The following is a 23,000-nucleotide window of genomic DNA, read 5'->3' on the forward strand; positions in this document are numbered from 1 at the left end:
CTATTTGCAGTGGCATGCTTTCAAACTGCTAGGTTGGCAGGAGCAGGGACCGAGCAACGGGAGCTCACCCCGTCACGGGGATTCGAACCGCCTGATCGGCAAGTCCTAGGCTCTGTGGTTTAACCTGCAGCATTAGTTGCAGTTTCCGGGTCACCTTCAAAGGTAGCCCCACGTAGAGCGCATTGCAGTAGTCCAAGCGGGAGATAACTAGAGCATGCACCACTCTGGCGAGACAGTCTGCGGGCAGGGAGGGTCTCATCCTGCGTACCAGATGGAGCTGGTAGACAGCTGCCCTGCCCTGTGTGCGCCAGCCCTTGCCAAAGACTTTAAAAAGCAAATAGGCAGCGGTGCGGATCTGCCGACCCCATTCACGGCCTGCGCTATCCTTCCCCCCCCCCCCCCGCGCAAACAAATTATGCAACGTCAGGACTCTGTGTTACTTCGTTTCATTTGCATAACGTCAGAATTTGGACCGAGTCACCGCAGAATGTCTTTTAAAAAAACAAAACCAGAACAAAACACAGCATGGGCTGTATACGCGGTAGCCTTGCGGGCTGGTCTTTTCTTTCTCTCTCTCCACCCAGCCTTTTCCATACGTTTCTGACCATGCAAAACCCTCTGCCCCACATCTCGTCGAAGGCAAAAGTGGAGATTTGGTGTGGTGGTGGTGGGGAGCCCCCCCTCCCCTTAACTGACAACGTTTTTACAATCGTAGGCAGATAAAACGATATAATACATTCATGGCGTGAGCGTGTTTTAAGCAAAAGTCCAACCCCCCGAACCCCATTGCTTTGGCATGGGTCAAGAGCGCCTGGGAGGGTGGTGCAAACCGTTATTGAAAACACAAAAAAAAACCCAAAAACCCACAACATTGGTAGTTAAGAGTCTGCTTCCTTATTCAGCTGGGAGTTGCCCAAGGCCTCTCTTGCGGCCAGAGGGTCCCAATCCTGCAAAACGAGGGAAGTAGCACGTTTCTAAGACAGGCTGGCGTTGGAGCTACTTGTGGCGCTGTTCCTCTTCTGAAGGCATTTAATGGCGCTGGGGACTTGCAAACCCGAGTAGACGTGGAAGCTGCCACACCAGACCTAACATAAAAGAGGGAAAATAGCCAGGGCATTAGGAAAAGGGAATCTGCGTATAGTGAACGTTAAAGGTAAAGGGACCCCTGACCATTAGGTCCAGTCGTGGCCGACTCTGGGGTTGCGGTGCTCATCTCGCTTTACTGGCCGAGGGAGCCGGCGTACTAAGCCAGCAGGACTAAGCCGCTTCTGGCGAACCAGAGCAGCGCACGGAAACGCCGTTTACCTTCCCGCCGGAGCGGTACTTATTTAACTACTTGCACGTTTGACGTGCTTTCAAACTGCTAGGTTGGCAGGAGATAGTGAACGTGAGGAATGCTTAAATGCATTAATTCCCGAATCTTTCCCAGTAACTCTCATGTGAACAGTTAATTTTAGTCTCATGCATGGGTAGGCAAACTAAGGCCCAGGGGCCCGATCTGGCCCAATCGCCTTCTAAATCCGGTCTGGGAACCAGTGTGTTTTTACATAAGTAGAATGCACCCTTCAATGCACGGCTTTTCCCAGGGGAAAGTGGAGGTGTGGATAAGCCCCAAACTGGACTACAACTCCCATTAAGACTTGACCATTGGCTATTTCTGGGGTTGGTGGGATGTTTAGGAACAATGGGAGGACCAAACATTCCCCACCCAGGGCTTTCCAAACTGCAGCATATTTAGTGCGTCGGCCGCAGCGTGTAGGTATGTGCTCCTCCCAGTGCTGGAAAGGGGTTAGTTTGACCTCTGGTTTGCTAGTAAAACTGAATCACCGTGTTTTTCGCTCTATAAGACGCACCAGACCACAAGACACACCTAGTTTTTGGAGGAGGAAAACAAGAAAAAAAATATTCTGAATCTCAGAAGCCAGAACAGCAAGAGGGATCTCTGCGCAGTGAAAGCAGCAATCCCTCTTGCTGTTCTGGCTTCTGGGATAGCTGCGCAGCCTGCATTCGCTCCATAAGACGCACACACATTTTCCCTTACTTTTTAGGAGGGAAAAAGTGAGTCTTATAGAGCAAAAAATATGGTACTTCTTCTTAATTGTATTTCAGTTCAGCAATTACTTTGATAGAATACATATTTTGTGATGTGCAATGGCTTTAGTTCCCTATTAGGTCCATAAATGAACATCTAGCATATATTCAACACAAAAAACAGCGACAATTTGTTGTTGACAAAGGACAGCTGGACATAGAAAGGGCCCCATTACCTTCCGTATCTTAGGGCCTCATCAAACCCTGATGTGAACACCAATACTTTGCATATATATTTCTTTCGTTATATGTTGTGCGTACAAAAGCTTTTGAATATTTTAACAAGTGTTTGGACATCGTTCTAATTTCGAGGAAAGAGTCAGCATTGCACGTGATTTGGCTTCCTAGCTGCAGTTTAGCTACTCCGCCAACAACTGTTGTTTTTCTCCAGCGGATAAAGGCACAAACTCCAAAACTCTTACCATGAATGCCGGAAGGACGGGCTGGGAAAATTTGGCCCGGAAAGTGTGCAGGAGCTGTTTGGTTTTGGCATTGTAGAACGAGAGGAAACCTGCAAATCGGACAACACAGGATCCATTTGAGGCAAGAGGAAAAGGCAATAACTGGTCAAAGGGACCTGGCTGAACCAGATCAAAGAGCTACCGTATTTTTCCACCTATTAGACGCCCCAATATATAAGACTACCCCCTATTTTAGGGGACTGAATTGTACGATATTGAGAGGCTCACACAAGCCTGCAACCAGCTATCCGCTGTGTGTTTAAAAGGGCAATAACCGGTCAAAGGGACCTGTCTGAACTAGGTCAAAGAGCTACCGTATTTTTCCATCTATTAGACGCCCCCATATATAAGACTCCCCCCCCCTATTTTAGGGGACTGAATTGTACGATATTGAGAGGCTTACACAAGCCTGCAACCAGCTATCCGCTGTGTGTTTAAAAGGGGAATGTAAAACTCTGCTAAGTAAAAGAACTTGCTAGCGCAAGTTAACGTTAAAGGTAAAGGGACCCCTGGCCATTAGGTCCAGTCATGGCCGACTCTGGGGTTGCGGCTCTCTTCTTGCTTTATTGGCCGAGGGAGCCAGTGTACAGTTTCCGGGTCATGTGGCCAGCATGACTAAGCCGCTTCTGGTGAACCAGAGCAGCGCACGGAAACACCGTTTACCTTCCCGCCAGAGTGGTCCCTATTTATCTACTTGCACTTTGACGTGCTTTTGAACTGCTAGGTTGGCAGGAGCAGGGACGGAGCAATGGGAGCTCACCCCATCATTGCGGGGATTCGAACCGCCGACCTTCCGATCGGCAAGTTCTAGGCTCTGTGGTTTAACCCACAGCGCCACCCGCGTCCCCTAGTGCAAGGTAGGAAGGATATTAATAAACAGCATATCCTCTCCTGCCTCCCTGAACGCTCCCACATGCGCTCTCATGTAAGTCACCTGGCTCCCACGAGACTGTGGCCCCCCAAAACGTGTGTCCCGATTTCACTTGGAAAATATGCTGGTGATTATTGGCTTGCAAATGTCCTGTCCTCGCTTGCTGTCAATTGCATTCGTATTTAAATTGGTGGCGGCACATCACCATAAAACTGGAACTGGTTTTATGCATGGCGATGCCAATGTCTGAGAATCATCGAGCGGGAAGGGACCCATCTAGTCCAACTCCCTGCAATGCAGGAATCTCAAAAAGCGGTTCCCCATCCAATCTGAAACCACACCGGACCCTGCTTAGCTTTGCAAATGTGCCAGCAGTTTTATCCATCTGCTATAGGATCCCTGATTGGTTGGGATCACCGCCACGGCTAATTCAGGAAGGAGCAGAAACTTTGCAGCCAGAGTAAACCGATGGGAGTTGTTCAGTTTATCTGGAGGGTTCCTACCTGCTATGGGTCAATTTGATCTGACCAGGCATGGATAGTTATTCTGTTTGTAGAGATTTGTGCCCCAGGCTTCCAGTCAGAAGAGCATTTCTAGCTAAGACGCTGCTCCAATGACGGAGGAAGTCAAAGAGAGAGAGTGCTGAGTGCCTTGTGCTTTTGTTACCTGAACAGGTAAGGTCACGCCCACCTCTAGTCACATGCAAAGGAAGCATGTCCCAGCCCAGGAGGAAACAGGAAGTTCCGACTGGCTGGACCAAACATCCCCCTGCATGTCCACTCTAGGAAAACAAAGAATGTTGTACTTGACTGCTACTTATGTTGAAGGAATGGATTTCTGTGCAGTCAGTCTGAAACGGGACCCAAAATCCCCATTTTTCCTTCTCCAAGGGAGCATTTCTAAAATGCATTAACTTGAGCACTGGAGTCAATGTATAAACAGAAACCCAGCTGTATAAACAAGTGCTCAAAGCCCTCTCCTTTATCAGTCCGTGATGCCTAATGAATGGCCTTGCCAGTTCCAAAGTGAAGCAGGGATGACACATCTGGGTCTTATCTTACATCCTGACCACACTGACGCACAGACTTTCTCAGCCCCCCGGGAACGGCGCCAGAACTACTCTTAGAGTTGGTGACCTTCTTACCCCAAGATAAGGAATATAGGAACAGGAACACCCTTTTATGGTCAAGAGTACAGGAGCAGGAACATCTGTGATGTCAACTTACATGTATAAGTGTACGTGTCTGGATTCCTGGGGAAGGGGGAGAGGGTGCCTGGAGGATATATATACTGCATGAAATTTCTCATTTCTTTGGACTTGCTATGAACTGACCACGCAGTGCCTTCTGCTATCCAGAGAGCAGAATAAACTCTTTCTCTGAACCAAACCTTGGTGTCATTTGACTTCCTTCCTCCCTGTTGTGGGAGCAATGCTCACCCTACCAATCGGTAGAGTCTAATAAGGCTACAATGTATCACACCCCAAATCGCTTTGCTGCGTCGCTTAGCTCAGAGGGGGGCAAATAGGGAATGGGAAGCCTGAAAGGAATTATTATTTCCTGGAAGCAGCTCACAAGATCTCACCTTCGTGAAAATTGCAGTATATGCCGATGATGTCCGGGACCGGTACGTCTAAGATTTTCGATTTGTTGTTGTGTTTGGCAGTGAAGCTGACTTGGAGCCAGTTGTTGAGGTGGAGGCACCAAGAAGAAGGCGTCTTGCCCAGCTGGTCAAACTTGCCTAGAGTCCGGTAAGCCACCCCGACTGCGAAGGCTTTGCTGTCCCGGTCGTACCGCACCTCCCAGTAATGGTCTCCCCCATCAATTAGTGTGTCACCTGCAACACAGAGGAAGGGGGTGTCCGTCAGATCGAGGCTGGGGTTCAAGGCATGGGATTTCACCAGCTCCCTTCCCCAAATACCGTATTTTCCCGTGTGTAAACCTGGGGGGCTCCCATTTTATAAAATGGGGGTTGGGGGAGATGGCCTAGAGTTGTTGAACTTTTTTTATTTTGGAGGGGATTGCTGAAAATCACTCACCCAGCTCACAAACGCTGCCAATCGCACGAGTCGCAGAAGAAAACAAGCGCCGGCAGCCGCAAACCGCGCACACAATTGCTACAGCGGCAGCCGGTCCACAGTAGCCCTTGCCGCAGCCACAAATCACCTACCCAATCGCCACTGAAAAGCTCCTATTCACAGCTGCAACCTATTGCCCATCCTGTGTATGCACTATCTGTGTATAAGACGCCCTCTGGGAGATGTTATATAATGAGATGAAAAAAATGTATAAAGTCAGTAATAAATGTTGGAAATGTAAAGAAAAAGAGGGAACATATTAGCACATGTGGGAATGTAAAAAGGTGAAAAGCTTCTGGGAGATGATATATAATGAGTTGAAAAAAATGTTGAAATATACATTTATAAAAAAAACCAGAAGCATTTTTACTGGGCATTGTTGGGAGTGATATAAATAGAAAGGAATGTTAGCTCTTTTTATATGCAATAACAGCAGCAAGAATATTACTGGCCCAAAAATGGAAGCAAGAAGAATTACCGACGATTGAAGAATGGAGGATGAAGTTAATGGACTATGCAGAACTAGATAAACTAACAGGAAGGATTCGAAACTGGCGGGACCAGAAATTCACGGAAGACTGGAGTAAATTTACGGACTACTTGAAAAGTATTTGTGAAGATCAGACGACGTTTGTAGGTTTGCAAGAAGTTTTGTGAGGAGTATTATTGGAAGTATTGCAAAAATGGAGAAGGGGAAGGATGATTCGTTAAGAGATGTAAAGGCAATATAAAGTTAAGAAATGCATAAGAAGTGGTTAAAACGGTGGATCATCAGAGGTGCTGATGGAAGTCCAAAAAGATTGTATAAGTGATAAGTTTTGTGGTAATTTTAAACTTTATTTTAGAGTAAAAAAACCCCTCATCTTATACATGGGAAAGTACAGTATAGTCCCACCCGCACCGTATATATAAAGCACTTTGAAAGCATGTGGCAATCCTTGGAAGTGCTGTTTGCCCTTTCCCAAAGTAGCACGAGTACTTTAAATGTATTCTGTGGACAGAGGTGCCAACTTGAATAAAAGGTTCGTAGCTTGGGGGGTTCTCCTGGATCTTTTGCTGTCGCTCGAGGCTCAGGTGGCCTCAGTGGCCTGGCGTGCCTTTCAACAGCTTCGGCTGGTGGCCCAGCTACGCCCCTGTCTAGACAGGGATAGCCTAACTACTGTTGTCTATGCTCTGGTAACCTCAAGGATAGATTACTGCAATGCGTTCTACGTAGGGCTGCCTCTGAAGACTGTTCAGAAACTTCAGCCGGTGCAGAATTCAGCGGTCAGAATCCAGGCAAGACGGTTTCAGCATATTACACCGATCCTGGTCCAACTGCACTGGCTACCAATGAGTTTCCGGGCCCAATTCAAAGTGCTGGTTTTGACCTATAAAGCCTTACATGTCTCAGGACTGCAATACCTCAAAGACCGCCTCTTTCCATATGAACCTACCCAGACCCTGAGATCATCTTCTGAGGCCCTCCTTCCTGTGCCTCCTCCTCGAGAGGTCCAGAGGGTGGCAACGTGAGAACGGGGCCTTTTCTGCAGTGGCTCCCCGTCTGTGGAATGCTCTCCCCAGGGAAGTTCGCCTGGCGCTTTCATTACACATCTTTAGGCACCAGGCCTTTGGTTGACCTGATTGACATCCTTTACCCTTTAAAAATGTGGTTCTTTTTTGGGAGGGGGGTGTGTGTTACTGGGTTATTGTTTCTATTTTGACTTTATATATCGTGATATTTTCTGTGAACCACCCTGAGACCTCCCCGGTGATGAACAAACGGCAAAAAAAATAAAGCGATGAAAACACAAAAAGCAGCTGGAGTTCTGGGCAGGGAAGCTTCTTACCCAACACTGTATAGGATTCGGCTGTGAAGCGGTCCCTTCCCCCGCGTCCCGTGGGCATCCTTTTGGGAGACTGAACACACCTGAAGAGAAGAAGGAGAGAGTGAGGGGGGGGAGAGGATACCAGAGCACTCTACTCTGAGACAGGCACCAAATATTTTGGACCTGGTGCTGACGGTGCTGGCTCCAGGATTTGTTGCAGGAGAGAGGGGCCTGGACATAGGTAAAAAAGGTAAAGGACCCCTGGATGGTTAAGTCCAGTCAAAGGCGACTATGGGGTTGCAGCGCTCATCTTGCTTTCAGGCCGAGGGAGCCGGCGTTTGTCCGCAGACAGCTTTCTGGGTCATGTGGGCAGCAGGACTAAACCGCTTCTGGCGCAACGGGACACCATGACGGAAACCAGAGCGCACGGAAACGCCGTTTACCTTCCCACCAGAGTGGTACCTATTTATCTACTTGTGCTGGTGTGCTTTTGAACTGCTAGGTTGGCAGGAGCTGGGACAGAGCAACGGGAGCTCACTCAGTTGCGGGGATTCGAACCACCAACCTTTCAATCAGCAAGCCCAAGAGGCTCAGTGGTTTAGACCACAACGCCACCCACGTCCCTATAAAGATCATAGGAAAGTTGGGTGCATAGCTGTCAACTTGCCCCCCTTTTTAAAAGAAATTCCCTTATTCCGAATAGGATTCCTAAACTGCTTCTGGTGAAATGAGACACCGTGACGGAAACCAGAGTGCACGGAAACACTATTTACCTTCCCGCCAGAGTGGTACCTATTTATCTACTTGCGCTGGTGTGCTTTCGAACTGCTAGGTTGGCAGGAGCTGGGGCAGAGCAATGGGAGCTCAGCCCGTTGTGCGGATTCGAACTGCCGATCTTCCGAACGGCAAGGCCAAGAGGCTCAGTGGTTTAGACCACAGCGCCACCCGCGTCCCTGCTTCCCATGGGCCCCTGTGAAAACAGGATGCTGGACTTAATAGGCCATTGGCTCTCTGTATGTCCGTAGGCTGTCATGGGAGCTGGAATCTAACAATATCTGGGGTGTACCCTAGGATAGAGGCAAGAGATCTTACCTGGATATAAAATTTACGGCCTGTAATGCTTTAAAGGAAAATATCATGAAAATGATCTATAGGTGGTACATGACCCCAGTCAAGCTAGCAAAAATCTATCACCTGCCTGACAAGTGTTGGAAATGTAAAGAAACTGAAGGTACTTTCTACCACCTTTGGTGGACGTGCCCGAAGATTAAGGCTTTCTGGGATATGATATATAATGAAATGAAAAAGGTACTTAAATGTACTTTTCCTAAAAAATCAGAGGCCTTCCTCTTGGGCATTGTCGGCCAATTGGTGTCAAAGAAAGATAGAATTTTCTTTATGTATGCTACGACAGCAGCAAGAATACTCATCGCAAAGTACTGGAAGACACAAGATCTACCCACTCTGGAAGAGTGGCAAATGAAAGTGATGGACTATATGACACTGGCTGAGATGACTGGCAGAATCCGCGATCAGGGGAAGGAGACAGCGGAAGAAGAGTGGAAGAAATTTAAAATTTATCTTAAGGACTATTACAAACTTGATGAATGCTAGAATGTTGAGGTTATGAGAAAGAAAGGGTGACAGTGATATAAGATTAGACTGAAGGAAAGATTAAAAGGACAGAGGTTTGACAGAAATATTTAGAAGTTGCTAAAAAACTCTGGACATTGGGATGCAGAAAGGGGAGGTATGGGGGAGTCTGTGAAATAAGGTTTAGGAAAAAAAGGTTACGAAATTATACACGTTTTTATGTCTTTTTATATGTTTGTATTGTTTTAAAAATATTGTAAAACCAATAAAAAATTTTATTAAAAAAAAAAGAAGAGAGATCTTACCTGGCTGGGGAGTTAACTGGCGACGCGGTACGGCCCTTCCCGTCTTTTTCTCGAGCTTTGATGTCTTGCACCTTCCCACCCATGGCGTCCCATTCCACGCTGGGGTCTTCCACCTTGAGATTCTGGTGGCTGGTCGTGGCATCAAGGCGGTACACGAAGGCTGAGGGCAGAGAAAGGCAGCTTCTAGCGACTCATTGAATCATAGAGTTGGGTCATCCAGCCCAACCCGTGAAACACAGAAATCTCAACTAAAGCATCCACGAAGGTCCAAGCGTAATTCATTTTGCCTCTGTTTCAACAGTGCCTAGATGGTGGTGATGATCTACTGTTCTGTTAATGTTGAAGTACGTTTCCGAGCACAATTCAAAGTGTTGGCGCTGACTTTGAAAGCCCTAAACAGCTTCAAAGGCCCAGTATCCCTGAAAGAGCGTCTCCACCTCCATCGTCCAGCCCGGACACTGAGGTCCAGCTCTGAGGGCCTTCTGGTGGTTCCCTCCCTGCAAGAAGTGAGGTTACAGGGAACCAGGCAGAGGGCCTTCTCGGTGGTGGCGCCCGCCCTGTGGAACGTCCTCCCATCAGATGTCAAGGAAATAAGCAACTATCTTACTTTTAAAAGACATCTGAAGGCAGCTCTGTTTAGGGAAGTTTTTAATGTTTGATGTTTTATCGTTTTTTAAATATTCTGTTGGGAGTCACCCAGAGTGGCTGGGGAAACCCAGCCAGATGGGTGGGTTATAAGTAATAAACAACAACAACAACAATTATTTTATAGATTATAAATGCCGTATTGGCCCTCTTGGCCCTCTACTTAAGGAAGAAGATCCTACCAGCTCCCAAGACAGACTTACCATTAAGAAACATCTCCTAATATTTATCCTTTGTTTGGGAGAATGGCTAAGGTTGTTCTCAGGCCCAAGACCAGCCACAAGCCCCACAAGTTTGTGGCCGGATGTGGTGGGTCTGCAGTGGGTTCCTACTTTGGCCGACAAACCCTGCCCATTTTGGTGCTGCCATTTTAACAGCATTCCCTCTCGCTGGTCAAGTCTGGAAGTCTTTGCAAGGGCAGGCCTTCCCAGCGAACGCTCACCTCTCGTTTCCAAAGTGACCGGCTCAGAGAACTCTCCCGCCACAGCTTTGTTGCAGGCTTTGACGCGGAAATTCATGTACTTCATGTCAAATTTCAGCCCTGCAGAGGGAAACGGACAAAGGGTCAACAAAGGGTCGGCCGACAATTGTGTATAGGTGCTCCCCAAACCCTGCGTTATAAGAATTCTAAGGTCTCAAATATAAAATAAGGTAAAGGGACCCCTGACCATTAGGTCCAGTCGTGGACTCTGGGGTTGCGGCGCTCATCTCGCTTTATTGGCCGAGGGAGCCGGCGTACAGCTTCTGGGTCATGTGGCCAGCATGACTAAGCCGCTTCTGGCGAACCAGAGCAGCACACAAAAATGCCGTTTACCTTCCCGCCGGAGCAGTACCTATTTATCTACTTGCACTTTGACGTGCTTTGGAACTGCTAGGTTGGCAGGAGCAGGGACCGAGCAACGGGAGCTCACCCTGTCACGGGGATTCGAACCGCCGACCTTCTGATTGGCAAGTCCTAGGCGCTGTGATTTAACCCACAGCGCCACCCGCGTCCCTATAATTGTGTATAGGTGCTCCCCAAAACCTGCGTTATAAGAATTCTAAGGTCTCAAATATAAAATAAATGTGCATAAATGTGCAAGGCAAACACACACACAAGTATATAAACCACATGTCTGAAATAGTACAGGAGAGCAATCCTGAAGCCATTTTGACTCTCCCAAATTGACCTCAAATGTTTCTCTGCAAGGAGGAAGGAAATGGGAAAAGCTTTCCAATTGTCTTTGGACTGTAGGGTCTTATGCCTCCCTTTGCAAATACAGTCTGGCAAGTATCTGTTAAGCTGAACCCACATAATAAATATGCCTAAGAGATTCAGGAACTAAGTATTTACCATCTCAAAGGAATGGCCAGGCTACCCAGAAAATGCAATCAAGTAAGGCATTATTATCAGGTAACTGGCAGACAGGAGAGAAGCAACACTCTCAAATTTCTGCCAGAGACCACCTCCTTCTGTGACGTATGTGTGATGTTGTGGGGGGTGGTCTTGGGCTACTGGGTGGGCAATTTCAAAAGTCTTTATATGGGCTTGTTCACCATTGTTTTGTGTTCCTCTTCCCTCCTGCGTGTGGTGGGTGGAGACCCTGTTGCAACAGTTTATTTCCTTTAATAAAGATCAGGCTTACTAGCCACTTTGCTTCTCAATATACTCTGGTTGGCCTCTTATTTTCTCCTACCTATAGTGAACCCACTTAAGGACTCTATATGGGCTCTGGAATACCCCGTAAGGGAGAGGGAGCAGTTTTTTCTTATAACACCTGCAACCATCTGGTACGCAAGATGAGACCCTCCCTGCCCGCAGACTGTCTGGCCAGAGTGGTGCATGCTCTGGTTATCTCCCGCTTGGACTACTGCCATGCACTCTACATGGGGCTACCTTTGAAGGTGACCCGGAAACTGCAACTAATCCAGAATGTGGCAGCTAGACTGGGGACTGGGAGCGGCCACCGAGACCATATAACACTGGTCCCAAAAGACCTACATTGGCTCCCAGGACGTTTCTGAGCACAATTCAAAGTGTTGGTGCTGACCTTTAAAGCCCTAAACCGCCTCGGTCCTGTATACCTGAAGGAGCGTCTCCACCTCCATCGTTCAGCCCGGACACTGAGGTCCAGCTCCAAGGGCCTTCTGGCGGTTCCCTCATTGCGAGAAGTGAGGTTACAGGGAACCAGACAGAGGGCCTTCTTGGTGGTGGCGCCTGCCCTGTGGAACGCCCTCCCATCAGATGTCAAGGAAATAAACAACTACCTGACTTTTAGAAGACATCTGAAGGCAGCCCTGTTTGGGGAAGTTTTTAATGTTTGATGTTTTATCGTGTTTTTAATATTCTATTGGGAGCCGTCCAGAGTGGCTGGGGAAACCCAGCCAGATAGGCAGGGTATAAAGAATAAATTATTATTATTATAACCTGCATAGGCTGTCTCACCAGAGAGCGTATACTCAGTCTGCTTAATTCCTTCGATGACCATCCACGGCTGGTCTTCTTTGACCCGGGGGGGACCTTCGAAATTCGTCCTACGGTACTCTAGCACGTAGTGGTCAATCTTGCTGTCCTCTTCAGGCATCCTCCAAACCAGGGTCACACAGTTATCAGCCACCAAAGATTCGGCTGTGTCTATCTCCGGGGCACTGGGGACTAGGTTTGCAAGTGGACAATCAGAGAGGATAGGTGCACAGAATTATAGATCAGGATACAGTGCCGGAATTACGTATAAGCTAAACAAGCTACAGTGGTGCCCCGCAAGACGAACGCCTCGCAAGACGAAAAACCTGCAAGACGAAAGGGTTTTCCGTCGTGGAGGCACTTCGCAAGACGAATTTCCCTATGGGCTTGCTTCGCAAGACGAAAATGTCTTGCGAGTCTTGCCATTTTTTCCCGCTCCCCCCCCCCTTTTCAAAGCCGCTAATAGCCTTTTAGCATCTTAGCCGCTAATCCTTTAATAGCCGCTAAGCCGCTAAACCGCTAATAGCGCTAATCCGCTTAGCCGCTAATAGGGTTGCTTCGCAAGACAAAAAAACCGCTAGACGAAGAGAATCACGGAACCTTAAATTTTCCACTTTGGCCCATTAACAATCTATTTTTACTTAATTCTTTATAACATTTCTGCTAAAGCCATATAACTTCATCCCAGCATCCGTCTAGCATTCATTAATTTTGCAATATTTCTGTAAATATACTTTGAATTTTTGCCAATCTTCTTCCACCTGTTTTAATTGTCTGTTTTAACCATATGTGCACATCAGTTTCTAATGTTGTGAGTGTCCTCTATTTCAGAGACTTCTCAGCCTCTTATAGTTTTAACTGCGAGTCTTTTAGTTCTTACGCTCCTACAGTTGTTTTAACTGCTTGTTTTTAGTTCTTCTCCGTTTTAATTATCAGCTTTTACCCATCCATTATCTGTGTTTAATCTTGTATTTTATTCAGATGTTTTATCCTATGCTTGTTTCTTTGTCCTTATTTGCTCTAAGAATAGCAACAAAACCTGCTACAGTGGTGCCTCGCAAGACGAAAATAATCCGTTCCGCGAGTCTCTTCGTCTAGCGGTTTGTTCGTCTTGCGAAGCAACCCTATTAGCAGCTTAGCGGATTAGCGCTATTAGCGGTTTAGCGTCTTAGCGGCTATTAAAGGCTTAGCGGCTTAGCGGCTAAAAGGCTATTAGCGGATTAGCGGCTTAGAAAAGGGGGGGGAAGCGAAAAAAAATCGCAAGACTCGCAAGGCGTTTCCGTCTTGCGAAGCAAGCTCATAGGGAAAATCGTCTTGCGAAGCAACTCGAAAACGGAAAACCCTTTCGTCTAGCGGGTTTTTCGTCTTGCGAGGCATTTTTCGTCTTGTGGGGCACCACTGTATTTTATTTATATCTTTTGTTTGTTTGTTTTTTTATCCTGGTCTGTGACCGTAATAAAGTTCAACCCCAAATACCTGGCAGAAATTTCAGAGACTGCAATATCCGACGCTCCTGGCCGAAATCGACCATCAGGTGGCTCATGTTGTCGCTGACTTTGGCCTTGAGGGAGAGGCGGAACGCAGGCGCCATGGTCACGCTGCGGAGGATTGGGTCCGAAGGGAGGGGGAAGGAGAGGAATTTGTTAGAGAGCGCCCCCCCCCCGAAATAAACGACAACCCTTATCCCAACTATAGTGGTACCTCGGGTTACATACGCTTCAGGTTACAGACTCCGCTAACCCAGAAATAGTGCTTCAGGTTAAGAACTTTGCTTCAGGATGAGAACAGAAATCGTGGTGGCAGCAGGAGGCCCCATTAGCTAAAGTGCTGCTTTAAGGTTAAGAACAATTTCAGGTTAAATACGGACCTCCGGAACGAATTAAGTACTTAACCTGAGGTACCACTGTACATCCACACAAATGGAGGGGGGAGGCGAGGGAAAGAGGCCTTTTATATTGTGAAACATAAAAGAACCCAGTGTGTAGACTTTGAGAGGGGTCAGCCCAGAAACCACTGAGAATACCAAGGTTTTTCATAATAGTAATAATAATTTTTTATTTATACCCCACCCTTCCTGGTTCAAAAACTGGGCTCAGGGCAGCTAACAACAAATTCAAAGCACTTATTTAAAACACCAGATGTCAAAGAGAAAAACAACTACCAGATTTTTAGAAGACATCTGAAGGCAGCCCTGTTTAGGGAAGCTTTTAATGTTTAATAGGTTATTGTATTTTAGTGTTTTGTTGGAAACCGCCTAGAGTGGCTGGAGAAATCCAGCCAGATGGGCAGGGTATAAATTATTATTATTATTATTATTATTATTATTATTATTATTATTAGCAACAAAAAACAGTATAAAATACAGTATAAAACATGAATAACAATAAATCAGTTTGGGGGTGGGTGGGAAGAGAATGCCACAGAACATGCGCAAAGCGTCTTTCCCTGACTACAAGCAAAGGTGAGTTTCAGTCTTTTTGTACAGGAAGGGGCGGGTTGCTTCTGAGCATGTACAAAGTGCCCATGCAAGGACTTTTCTTGCAGGGGGAGGGAAGGCCAAGAATAATATGAGGATTAGACACTCAAGCATCCCTCTCCAGGCTACGTATGAACCGCTAAAGTCTCTCGTCCCCCCATAACTGAAATTCAGGAAGAAGGCAGGGGGTGCGTCGAAAATAAATTGGTCCACAGCAAGTTGGGCCTTGGATAAGGCAGGACGGCTGTGGGATGGGAGCCTGGGCACAGGGACCATGGCAGTATATTTTATGTCCTTTGGTCTAAACGTGGTCTTTGGCAGAGGAGAAAACCTGTGGAGCAAGAGGTTTTTCCGGAATGCAACATACCTGTCTTTGATCTGTTTAGCAGCCTTCAAAGAAGCGCGAGAAAGAGGGCGAAAGAGTAAAAGAGAGAGAGAGAAAGGGAGGGAGGGAGGGGTCACCAGTTATAATTCAAGACGAGGAAAACAGCACCAAGACATTGCCTGTACAGGGATGAGGAACCTGCAACTTTCCAGGTGTTGCCCCAGCAGCCGATGGTCAGGGATAATGTGTTTTACAGTCAAGTAAGTTCTGGGCATATGGGACGCGGGCGGCGCTGTGGGTTAAACCACAGAGCCTAGGACTTGCCAATCAGAAGGTCGGCGGTTCGAATCCCTGCGACGGGGTGAGCTCCCGTTGCTCGGTCCCTGCTCCTGCCAACCTAGCAGTTTGAAAGCACCTCAAAGTGCAAGTAGATAAATAGGTACCGCTCTGGCGGGAAGGTAAACAGCGTTTCCGTGCACTGCTCTGGTTCGCTTAGTCATGCTGGCCACATACCCGGAAGCTGTACGCCGGCTCCCTCGGCCAGTAAAGCGAGATGAGCGCCGCAACCCCAGAGTCGGCCACGACTGGACCTAATGGTCAGGGGCCCCTTTACCTTAAGTTCTGGGCCCTCCCCAAGGTTCCCCATCTCTGTACTAGACTAAGGAATACCCACGCAAACGAAGTTTAAAAGCACATTGCTCCCGGCAAAGAGTCCCTGAAACTGCCGTCCGTCTGCCCCTTCCGAACTCCCCCATTCGCCCTCAGAACTCATGATTCCGTGATTGAACGTAAAAGCCCATCAACTTTCCGTTCCTAAAATGCATGGTCTGAGACCTGCAGTTATTGGGCGGTGTTATGTACTGAGTTGAATAGGATCCAAAATGCAGCAGTCTGATTGGTCCTAGAACAATAGGATTCAGAATGCAACAGTCTGATTGGTCCTAGAACAATGCAGCAGTATGATTGGACCACCCAATCCAGCTCCAGGTGGAAGTGAATCCACAACCTGATTGGCCTACAGGAGAATCCCGGAATTAGCCAATCACGCGCGGCCCATTGTGTAAATAATGTGTATACAGCAGATATTGTGGGGGAACTTCCATTCCTCCTCACCACTATGAGCTGAATAAAGAGCATGAAATCCACTCTCGACTCGAGTATATTTCAGGAGGGATACACATTTAATCAATAATAGTAATCTGATAATGATGGCCTTATTGCTCATGCGCTCGCTCTTTGTCGGTGGCTTACAGGCTCCCCCACCTAAATTCCCACAGAAGCGCTGGCCGGTTTGGGCTCGGCGACAACAGGAATCCCGAAATATTTCCAAAGCCACACAAGCTAAGCACCTTTGCAGAGCCTTGCATCTGTTCCGCCATCATTTAACCCCGTTTCTCAAAAATATGTGGGCCGGGAGACTACCCTCCAAGCTCTCTACACCTGACCCACCCCCCCGAACCACTGAGCCCATTGCCCAGGGAGGCAAGTCGAGCGAGCAGCTCTTTGTACCTGGTTGAAGTCATGGTTCTCAGCCCCCTGGAGTGTTTGGTTGGCTGTTTCCAGCAGTTCCTCAGAGCTCTCCAAGGCTTTTGTGCAAGCAGCCAGCTGGTTCTGGAGCAAGGAGTGGTTTGTGGAAAAGGAGAAGGAGAGAGAGAGAGAGAGAGAGAGAGAGAGAGAGAGAGAGAGAGATGTTATAGCAAGCATGTCTGAGGCAGGGTTCTGCCTGGTTCCCTGTAACTTGGCTTCTCGCAGCGAGGGAACCGCCAGAAGGCCCTCGGCGCTGGATCTCAGTGTCCGGGCTGTGGAGACGCTCCTTCAGGTATACAGGACGGAGGCCATTTAGGGCTTTAAAGGTCAGCACCAACACTTTGAATTGTGCTTGGAAACGTACTGGGAGCCAATGTAGGTCTTTCAGGACCAGTGTTATATGGTCTCGGCGGCCGCTCCCAGTCCCCAGTCTAGCTGCCGCATTCTGGATTAGTTGCAGTTTCCGGGTCACCTTCAAAGGTAGCCCCACATAGAGCGCATTGCAGTAGTCCAAGCGGGAGATAACCAGAGCATGCACCACTCTGGTGCGACAGTCTGCGGGCAGGGAGGGTCTCATCCTGCGTACCAGATGGAGCTAGTAGTCAGCTGCCCTGGACACACAATTGACCTGCGCCTCCATGGACAGCTGTGAGTCCAAAATGACTCCCAGGCTGCGCACCTGGTCCTTCAAGGGCAGTTACCCCATTCAGGACCAGGGAGTCCTCCACACCCACCCGCCTCCTGTCCCCCAGGAACAGTTCTTCTGTCTTGTCAGGATTCAACCTCAATCTGTTAGCTGCCATCCATCCTCCAACCGCCTCCAGACACTCACACAGGACCTTCACTGGTTCTGATTTAAAAGAGAGGTAGAGCTTTTGGGGGTGGAGGGAGGAATCCACAAATCTGATAGCTTGGCCTCTGACATGAGGAATATAGAATTGTAGAGTCGGAAGGGACACTAAGAGTCATCTAGTCTGACCCCCGTGCAATGCAGGGATTATGCACCACTCTGGCCAGACATCTCCCTGCAATATAGGTGCCCCTTACCTGCAACTCGTAAGTTCTGCTGGCTCGATCTTGCTTGATCTTCATCAACATCCCATCTTTCAGCTCGTCCAGCAGGGTGAACAGCGACTGGAACTCTGCCTCAAGGTCTTGCTGGACTCGGTCCGAATTGGCCTGGCAGGATGAAATCATGGCACGTATGAATTTGAATTACAGATAGGTAGCCGTGTTGGTCTGCCATAGTCAAAATAAAAAAAAAATCCTTCCAGTAGCACCTTAAAGACCAACTAAGTTAGTTCTTGGTATGAGCTTTCGTGTGCATGCACACTTCTTCAGATACACTGAAACAGAAGTTGCCAGATCCTTCTATATAGTGAGAAGGTGGGGAGGGGTATTACTCAGAAGGGTGGTGGGAATGGGTGATTGGCAGATAGCTGTGATGAGCCTGTTGACGACTCTTAACGACTGCAATAGGTCTTACAGGAAAAAGCAAGGGGTGAGAAGGTGAAAAATGGCTTTGTCATGTATAATGAGATAAGAATCCAATGTCTTTGTTCAGACCAGGTCTCTCCATGGTTTTAAGTTTGGTAATGAGTTGCAATTCAGCAGCTTCTCTTTCCAGTCTATTTCTGAAATTCCTTTGTAGTATACAAAGATCTCAAAGTAGCTGTTACAAGATCTCAAAGTAGCTATACATCTCAAAGTAGCTATACAAAGTAGCTATACAAGATCTCAAAGTAGCTGTTTTACTACAAAGGAATTTCAGAAATAGACTGGAAATAGAAGCTGCTGAATTGCAACTCATTACCAAACTTAAAACCACGGAGAGACCTGGTCTGAACAAAGACATTGGATTCTTATCTCATTCAATCACCCATTCCCACCACCCTTCTGAGTAATACCCCTCCCCACCTTCTCACTATATAGAAGGATCTGGCAACTTCTGTTTCACTGTATCTGAAGAAGTGTGCATGCACACGAAAGCTCATACCAAGAACTAACTTAGTTGGTCTTTAAGGTGCTACTGGAAGGAATTTTTTTTATTTTGACTATGAATTTGAATGTATCATATAAATGTTGTCGATCACTGGCTTGTAAATGTGCTAGCTTTAATGAGATGACTGCAGAGGTGGAGATTTGCCAGATTTTTATGATGGGGGGGGGGGGCGGCACAGGAAAACGTTTAGAATAAAAGCGGCAAAGGATTTGAGTCAAGAAAGATCTCAGAAGCAGAGTTATTAACTCAAACAACAGGAAGCATTTTATTATTGAACTATCACTCAGTAGATAAATAGGTACCACTCCGGCGGGAAGGTAAACGACGTTTCCGTGTGCTGCTCTGGTTCGCCAGAAGCGGCTTAGTCCTGCTGGCCACACGACCCGGAAGCTGGACGCCGGCTCCCTCGGCCAATAAAGCGAGATGAGCGTCGCAACCCCAGAGTCGGCCACGACTGGACCTAATGGTCAGGGGTCCCCTTTACCTAGTAGGCTGTTTATACAGTCATGCAATTTCTTTTGACGAGGGTCTGCACCAGGACCTCTCACTGCAGAAATCAAACTCCGCTGACCCCTGAACTCTCAGCCAAGTTACCTCCACGTTCTGCAGCATCTGTTTGAGGACGTAGATGAAATTTTGGATTTCCTCATTTTTCACAGCCAGGGTGGTGATGATCTTTCTAAGGGCGTCCTGTCCCAGAAGGAAAAAAAAAAATCTCGAATCAACGGCTCCTTTTATTTGCGTGTGTCCATACTTTCCTTTCATGCCCTCTGACGACACTTTAACCACCCAGGTGTCCTTGCTATTGAGTATTCACGATAATAATAGAATTGTGGAGTCAGAAGAGACACCCGAGGGTCATCTAGTCCAACCCCTTTGCGATGCAGCACTCTTCCGCCCGGCGTGGGGCTCGAACCCACAGCCCTGGGATTAAGAGTCTCATGCTCTGCCCACTGAGCTACCTGGGGAGGTCAGATACGCTCCCACTTTCTCAATGAAACTTTTTAAAATGTGCTTTTCAAATTGTCATGAAACTGCAGTGACAAGTAAACAATAAAATAATCAATAATATAGCCAGTGAAAGGCAGGGCACACAAATCCGAAACACCTATCTGTTTGTTTATCTATCTATCTATCTATCTATCTATCTATCTATCTATCTATCATCTATCTATCTATCTATCTATCTATCTATCTATCATCTATCATTCATCTATCTATCTATCTATCTATCTATCTATCTATCTATCTATCTATCATCTATCTATCTATCTATCTATCTATCTATCTATCTATCATCTATCTATCATCTATCTATCTATCTATCTATCTATCTATCTATCATCTATCTATCTATCTATCTATCTATCTATCATCTATCTATCATCTATCTATCTATCTATCTATCTATCTATCATCTATCTATCATCTATCTATCTATCTATCTATCTATCTATCTATCATCTATCTATCTATCTATCTATCTATCTATATCTATCTATCTATCTATCTATCTATCTATCTATCTATCTATCTATCTATCTATCATCTATCTATCTATCTATCTATCTATCTATCATCTATCTATCATCTATCTATCTATCTATCTATCTATCTATCTATCTATCTATATCATCTATCTATGTCTGTCTGTCTATCATCTGCCTGTCTATTATCTATCTGTATCTATCTGTCTGTCTGTCTGTCTGTCTGTCTGTTTGTCTATCTATCATCTGTCTATTATCTATCTATCATCTATCTATCTATCTATCTATCTATCTATCTATCTATCTATATCTATCTATCGATCATCTATCATCTATCTCTATCATCTATCTATCTCTATCTATCTATCATCTATCTATCTATCTATCTATCTATCTATCTATCTATCTATCTATCTCTCTATCATCTATCTATCTATTTATCTATCTATCTATCATCTATCTATCATCTATCATCTGTCTATAGCTGTCTGTCTGTCTGTCTGTCTGTCTGTCTGTCTATAGCTGTCTGTCTGTCTGTCTATCATCTGTCTATCATCTATCTATGTCTATCTATCATCTATCTATCTTTCTGTCATCTATCTATCTATCTATCTATCATCATCATCTATCTATCATCTATCTATCTGTCTATTATCTATCTATCATCTATCTATCTGTATATTATCTATCTATATCTGTCTGTCTGTCTGTCTGTCTATCTAGCTATCATCTGTCTGTCTATTATCTATCTATATCTATCTATATCTGTCTGCCTGTCTATCTATCATCTGTCTGTCTATTATCTATCTATATATCTGTCTGTCTATCTACCTATCACTTGTCTATCATCTATCTATCTATCTATCTATCTATCATCTATCTATATCTATCATCTATCTATCTATCATCTCTCATCTCTATCTCTAGGTCATAAAATTTACACACCCCTTGATTGTAAAACAACAATAATAACCTCAAAGCGGTTTACAAGACAGATAAGGCAATAAAACCAAGAAAAAACTACAGCCCAATTTTAAAACATACAAAAGCTAAAATACTGGAAAAGATTACAGTTAGCTCAGCTTTCTAAAAATCTGGGTAGGCTTGCCCAAGCAAGGATGCTTTTGGCAGGCGCTGGGAAAGGTAACGTGAAGATGCCTTGCTTGAGCTCAATAGGCAGGGAATTCCACAGTAAATGACCCAGTTCTTACAAATGTGGAGCGGATATTGCGTGGCACCTGCTGATCAAAGCGGTGGAGTGGTCACTTGAGTTCTGAATTTTGCAAAACGGAACATAGGTCAAAATTGTAAGTCTCCTGATAAAGCATTTTTAAAACATTTCTCTTCGCGATTTCGTTTATTTCATATCTTTAAGACAACCGTACTTTTAAAAATACATTCCTGCATTGCCCGGGGTTGGACTAGATGACCCTTGGGGTCCCTTCCAATTCTACAATTCCATGCTTCTAAGTTTCCCCTAGGCCAAACCACTGGTCCATCTTAACTCACAGTAGCTCTCCAAAGTTTCAGCCATGGAACATCTCCCATCCTTCCTTGGAGATGCCCAAGATTTGAATCTGGATCTCTGCTTGCCAAGCAAATGTTCTGCCACTCAGCTAGGGCACAGCTACAAAATTAAGGAAGATTCTAGTCCTCAATGAGAAGCCTGAACACAAAGAAGCTGACTTTTATGAGCCAGACCCCTGGTTCCTTTAGCACAATAGCCACACCGCTTTGGCAGTGCTCTCTTCTACATTTTTTAAAAAAATCCTTGCACACAGAAAAGCAGGGCGGCAGGGGAAGGCCTAGATTTCTACCTGCAGGGCTTTTATTTTGCTTGACTTTGGAGGCACACCCAAAGTCTGTGTTCGCAGCCCGAGAGGCAACGCAGACAGACACCCGCCGCCCTGAGGTCGCCTCCCCGTCGCACCTTTTCTCCCAACGCAGAAAGCGCTCCTTAACCCCTCTCTCTGCCTTTCCCATCTCAGTCTGCAAAGACAGCTCCCAAACTCCGCACCCTTGCAACCTCCCCTAAGATGCAAAGCCGACGGGGAACAAGGATGACAAAGCAGAGATGAAGGGAGGCAAGAGAAAGCCCTTTGGCCCAAGATGAGCATCTCTCCATCATCCTCAGCTTCCTGGTTGGTGCATCCTGTATCCTCCCTCTTTTCCCCCTCTGCATCCCTCGCATCAGCATCTTTTTACCTTTTGGTCCCCCATCTTCAGCTGCTTCCTCTCTCATGGACCAGGAAGGATGCTGAGAGGCAGGGGGAGGAATTGGTCCTTTCCCCCTCCCTCTTGTGGAATTAACAAAGCTGATTGGGGGGTTGTGGCCGGGTGGAGGGGCGGGTGGGGGGAGGGAAATGCTTCTGAACTTACTGCCCTTCCTCTCTGCGCAGATGGAAGAGCATGCTGGGAAATGTAGTCCACTGAGAGAGAGAGAGGATAGAGGATGGGTGGAACTAGGTGGCGATGAAAGCAAGCTTGTAGACAAAGGATTTGCCTGCAGGACTAGGTTCCTGGTGTATGTCGCAGTCTGCAATTCATCCAAAGCTGAAGAAAAGGTTTTCAGCACAGGGGATGAAATGTGGGAGGAAGAATGGACAAAATTTAATGATTATTTGGTTAAAGCTGTTAAGTTAAACTAATTGGAAATAGCTTGCAGGTATTAGATTGGCTTAGGATTTTATATAAGTTAAGTGATGAATTAATACAGTGGTACCTCGGGTTACATACGCTTCAGGTTACAGACGCTTCAGGTTACAGACTTTGCTGACCCAGAAATAGTGCTTCAGGTTAAGAACTTTGCTTCAGGGTGAGAACAGAAATCGTGCGGCGGCAGCAGCGGGAGGCCCCATTAGCTAAAGTGGTGCTTCAGGTTAAGAACAG

General features: G+C 46.4%; 1 protein-coding gene across 3 annotated transcripts; it reads right to left on the reverse strand.

Moving 5' to 3' along the window:
* Nucleotides 1–430: 430 nt before the first annotated feature.
* FSD1 (fibronectin type III and SPRY domain containing 1) lies at nt 431–22,468 on the reverse strand. 3 transcript variants are annotated; one of them, XM_028713802.2, is made up of 13 exons: nt 22,317–22,467; nt 19,219–19,314; nt 17,670–17,801; nt 16,605–16,706; nt 15,138–15,160; nt 13,771–13,892; nt 12,259–12,486; nt 10,294–10,392; nt 9,207–9,366; nt 7,330–7,409; nt 5,008–5,259; nt 2,514–2,602; nt 431–1,085 (listed from the first exon to the last, which is right to left on the reverse strand). In XM_028713802.2, exons 1-13 carry the CDS (start codon nt 22,329–22,331, stop codon nt 975–977), a joined length of 1,509 nt encoding a protein of 502 aa, XP_028569635.2. In that variant the 5' UTR covers nt 22,332–22,467; the 3' UTR covers nt 431–974. The 3 variants fall into 3 exon arrangements, with proteins under 3 accessions (XP_028569635.2, XP_028569637.2, XP_077777954.1); XM_028713804.2 differs by having other exon boundaries at nt 12,277–12,486; nt 22,317–22,466; XM_077921828.1 differs by lacking the exon at nt 2,514–2,602 and having other exon boundaries at nt 22,317–22,468.
* Nucleotides 22,469–23,000: the final 532 nt, after the last annotated feature.

This window comes from Podarcis muralis, chromosome 18 (genome assembly GCF_964188315.1).
Source record: "Podarcis muralis chromosome 18, rPodMur119.hap1.1, whole genome shotgun sequence".
Classification (NCBI taxonomy): Eukaryota; Metazoa; Chordata; class Lepidosauria; order Squamata; family Lacertidae; genus Podarcis; species Podarcis muralis.

Bases quoted from the DNA above. Each gene is read 5' to 3' on its own strand.
- FSD1 (XM_028713802.2), bottom strand. The intron at 10,393-12,258 runs GTTATAATAATA...TTCCCTCTGCAG, and splicing joins TGGTGAGACAGCCTATGCAG to GGCTGAAATTTGACATGAAG. The intron at 1,086-2,513 runs GTAAGAGTTTTG...CTTTTATGTTAG, and splicing joins CCGTCCTTCCGGCATTCATG to GTCTGGTGTGGCAGCTTCCA.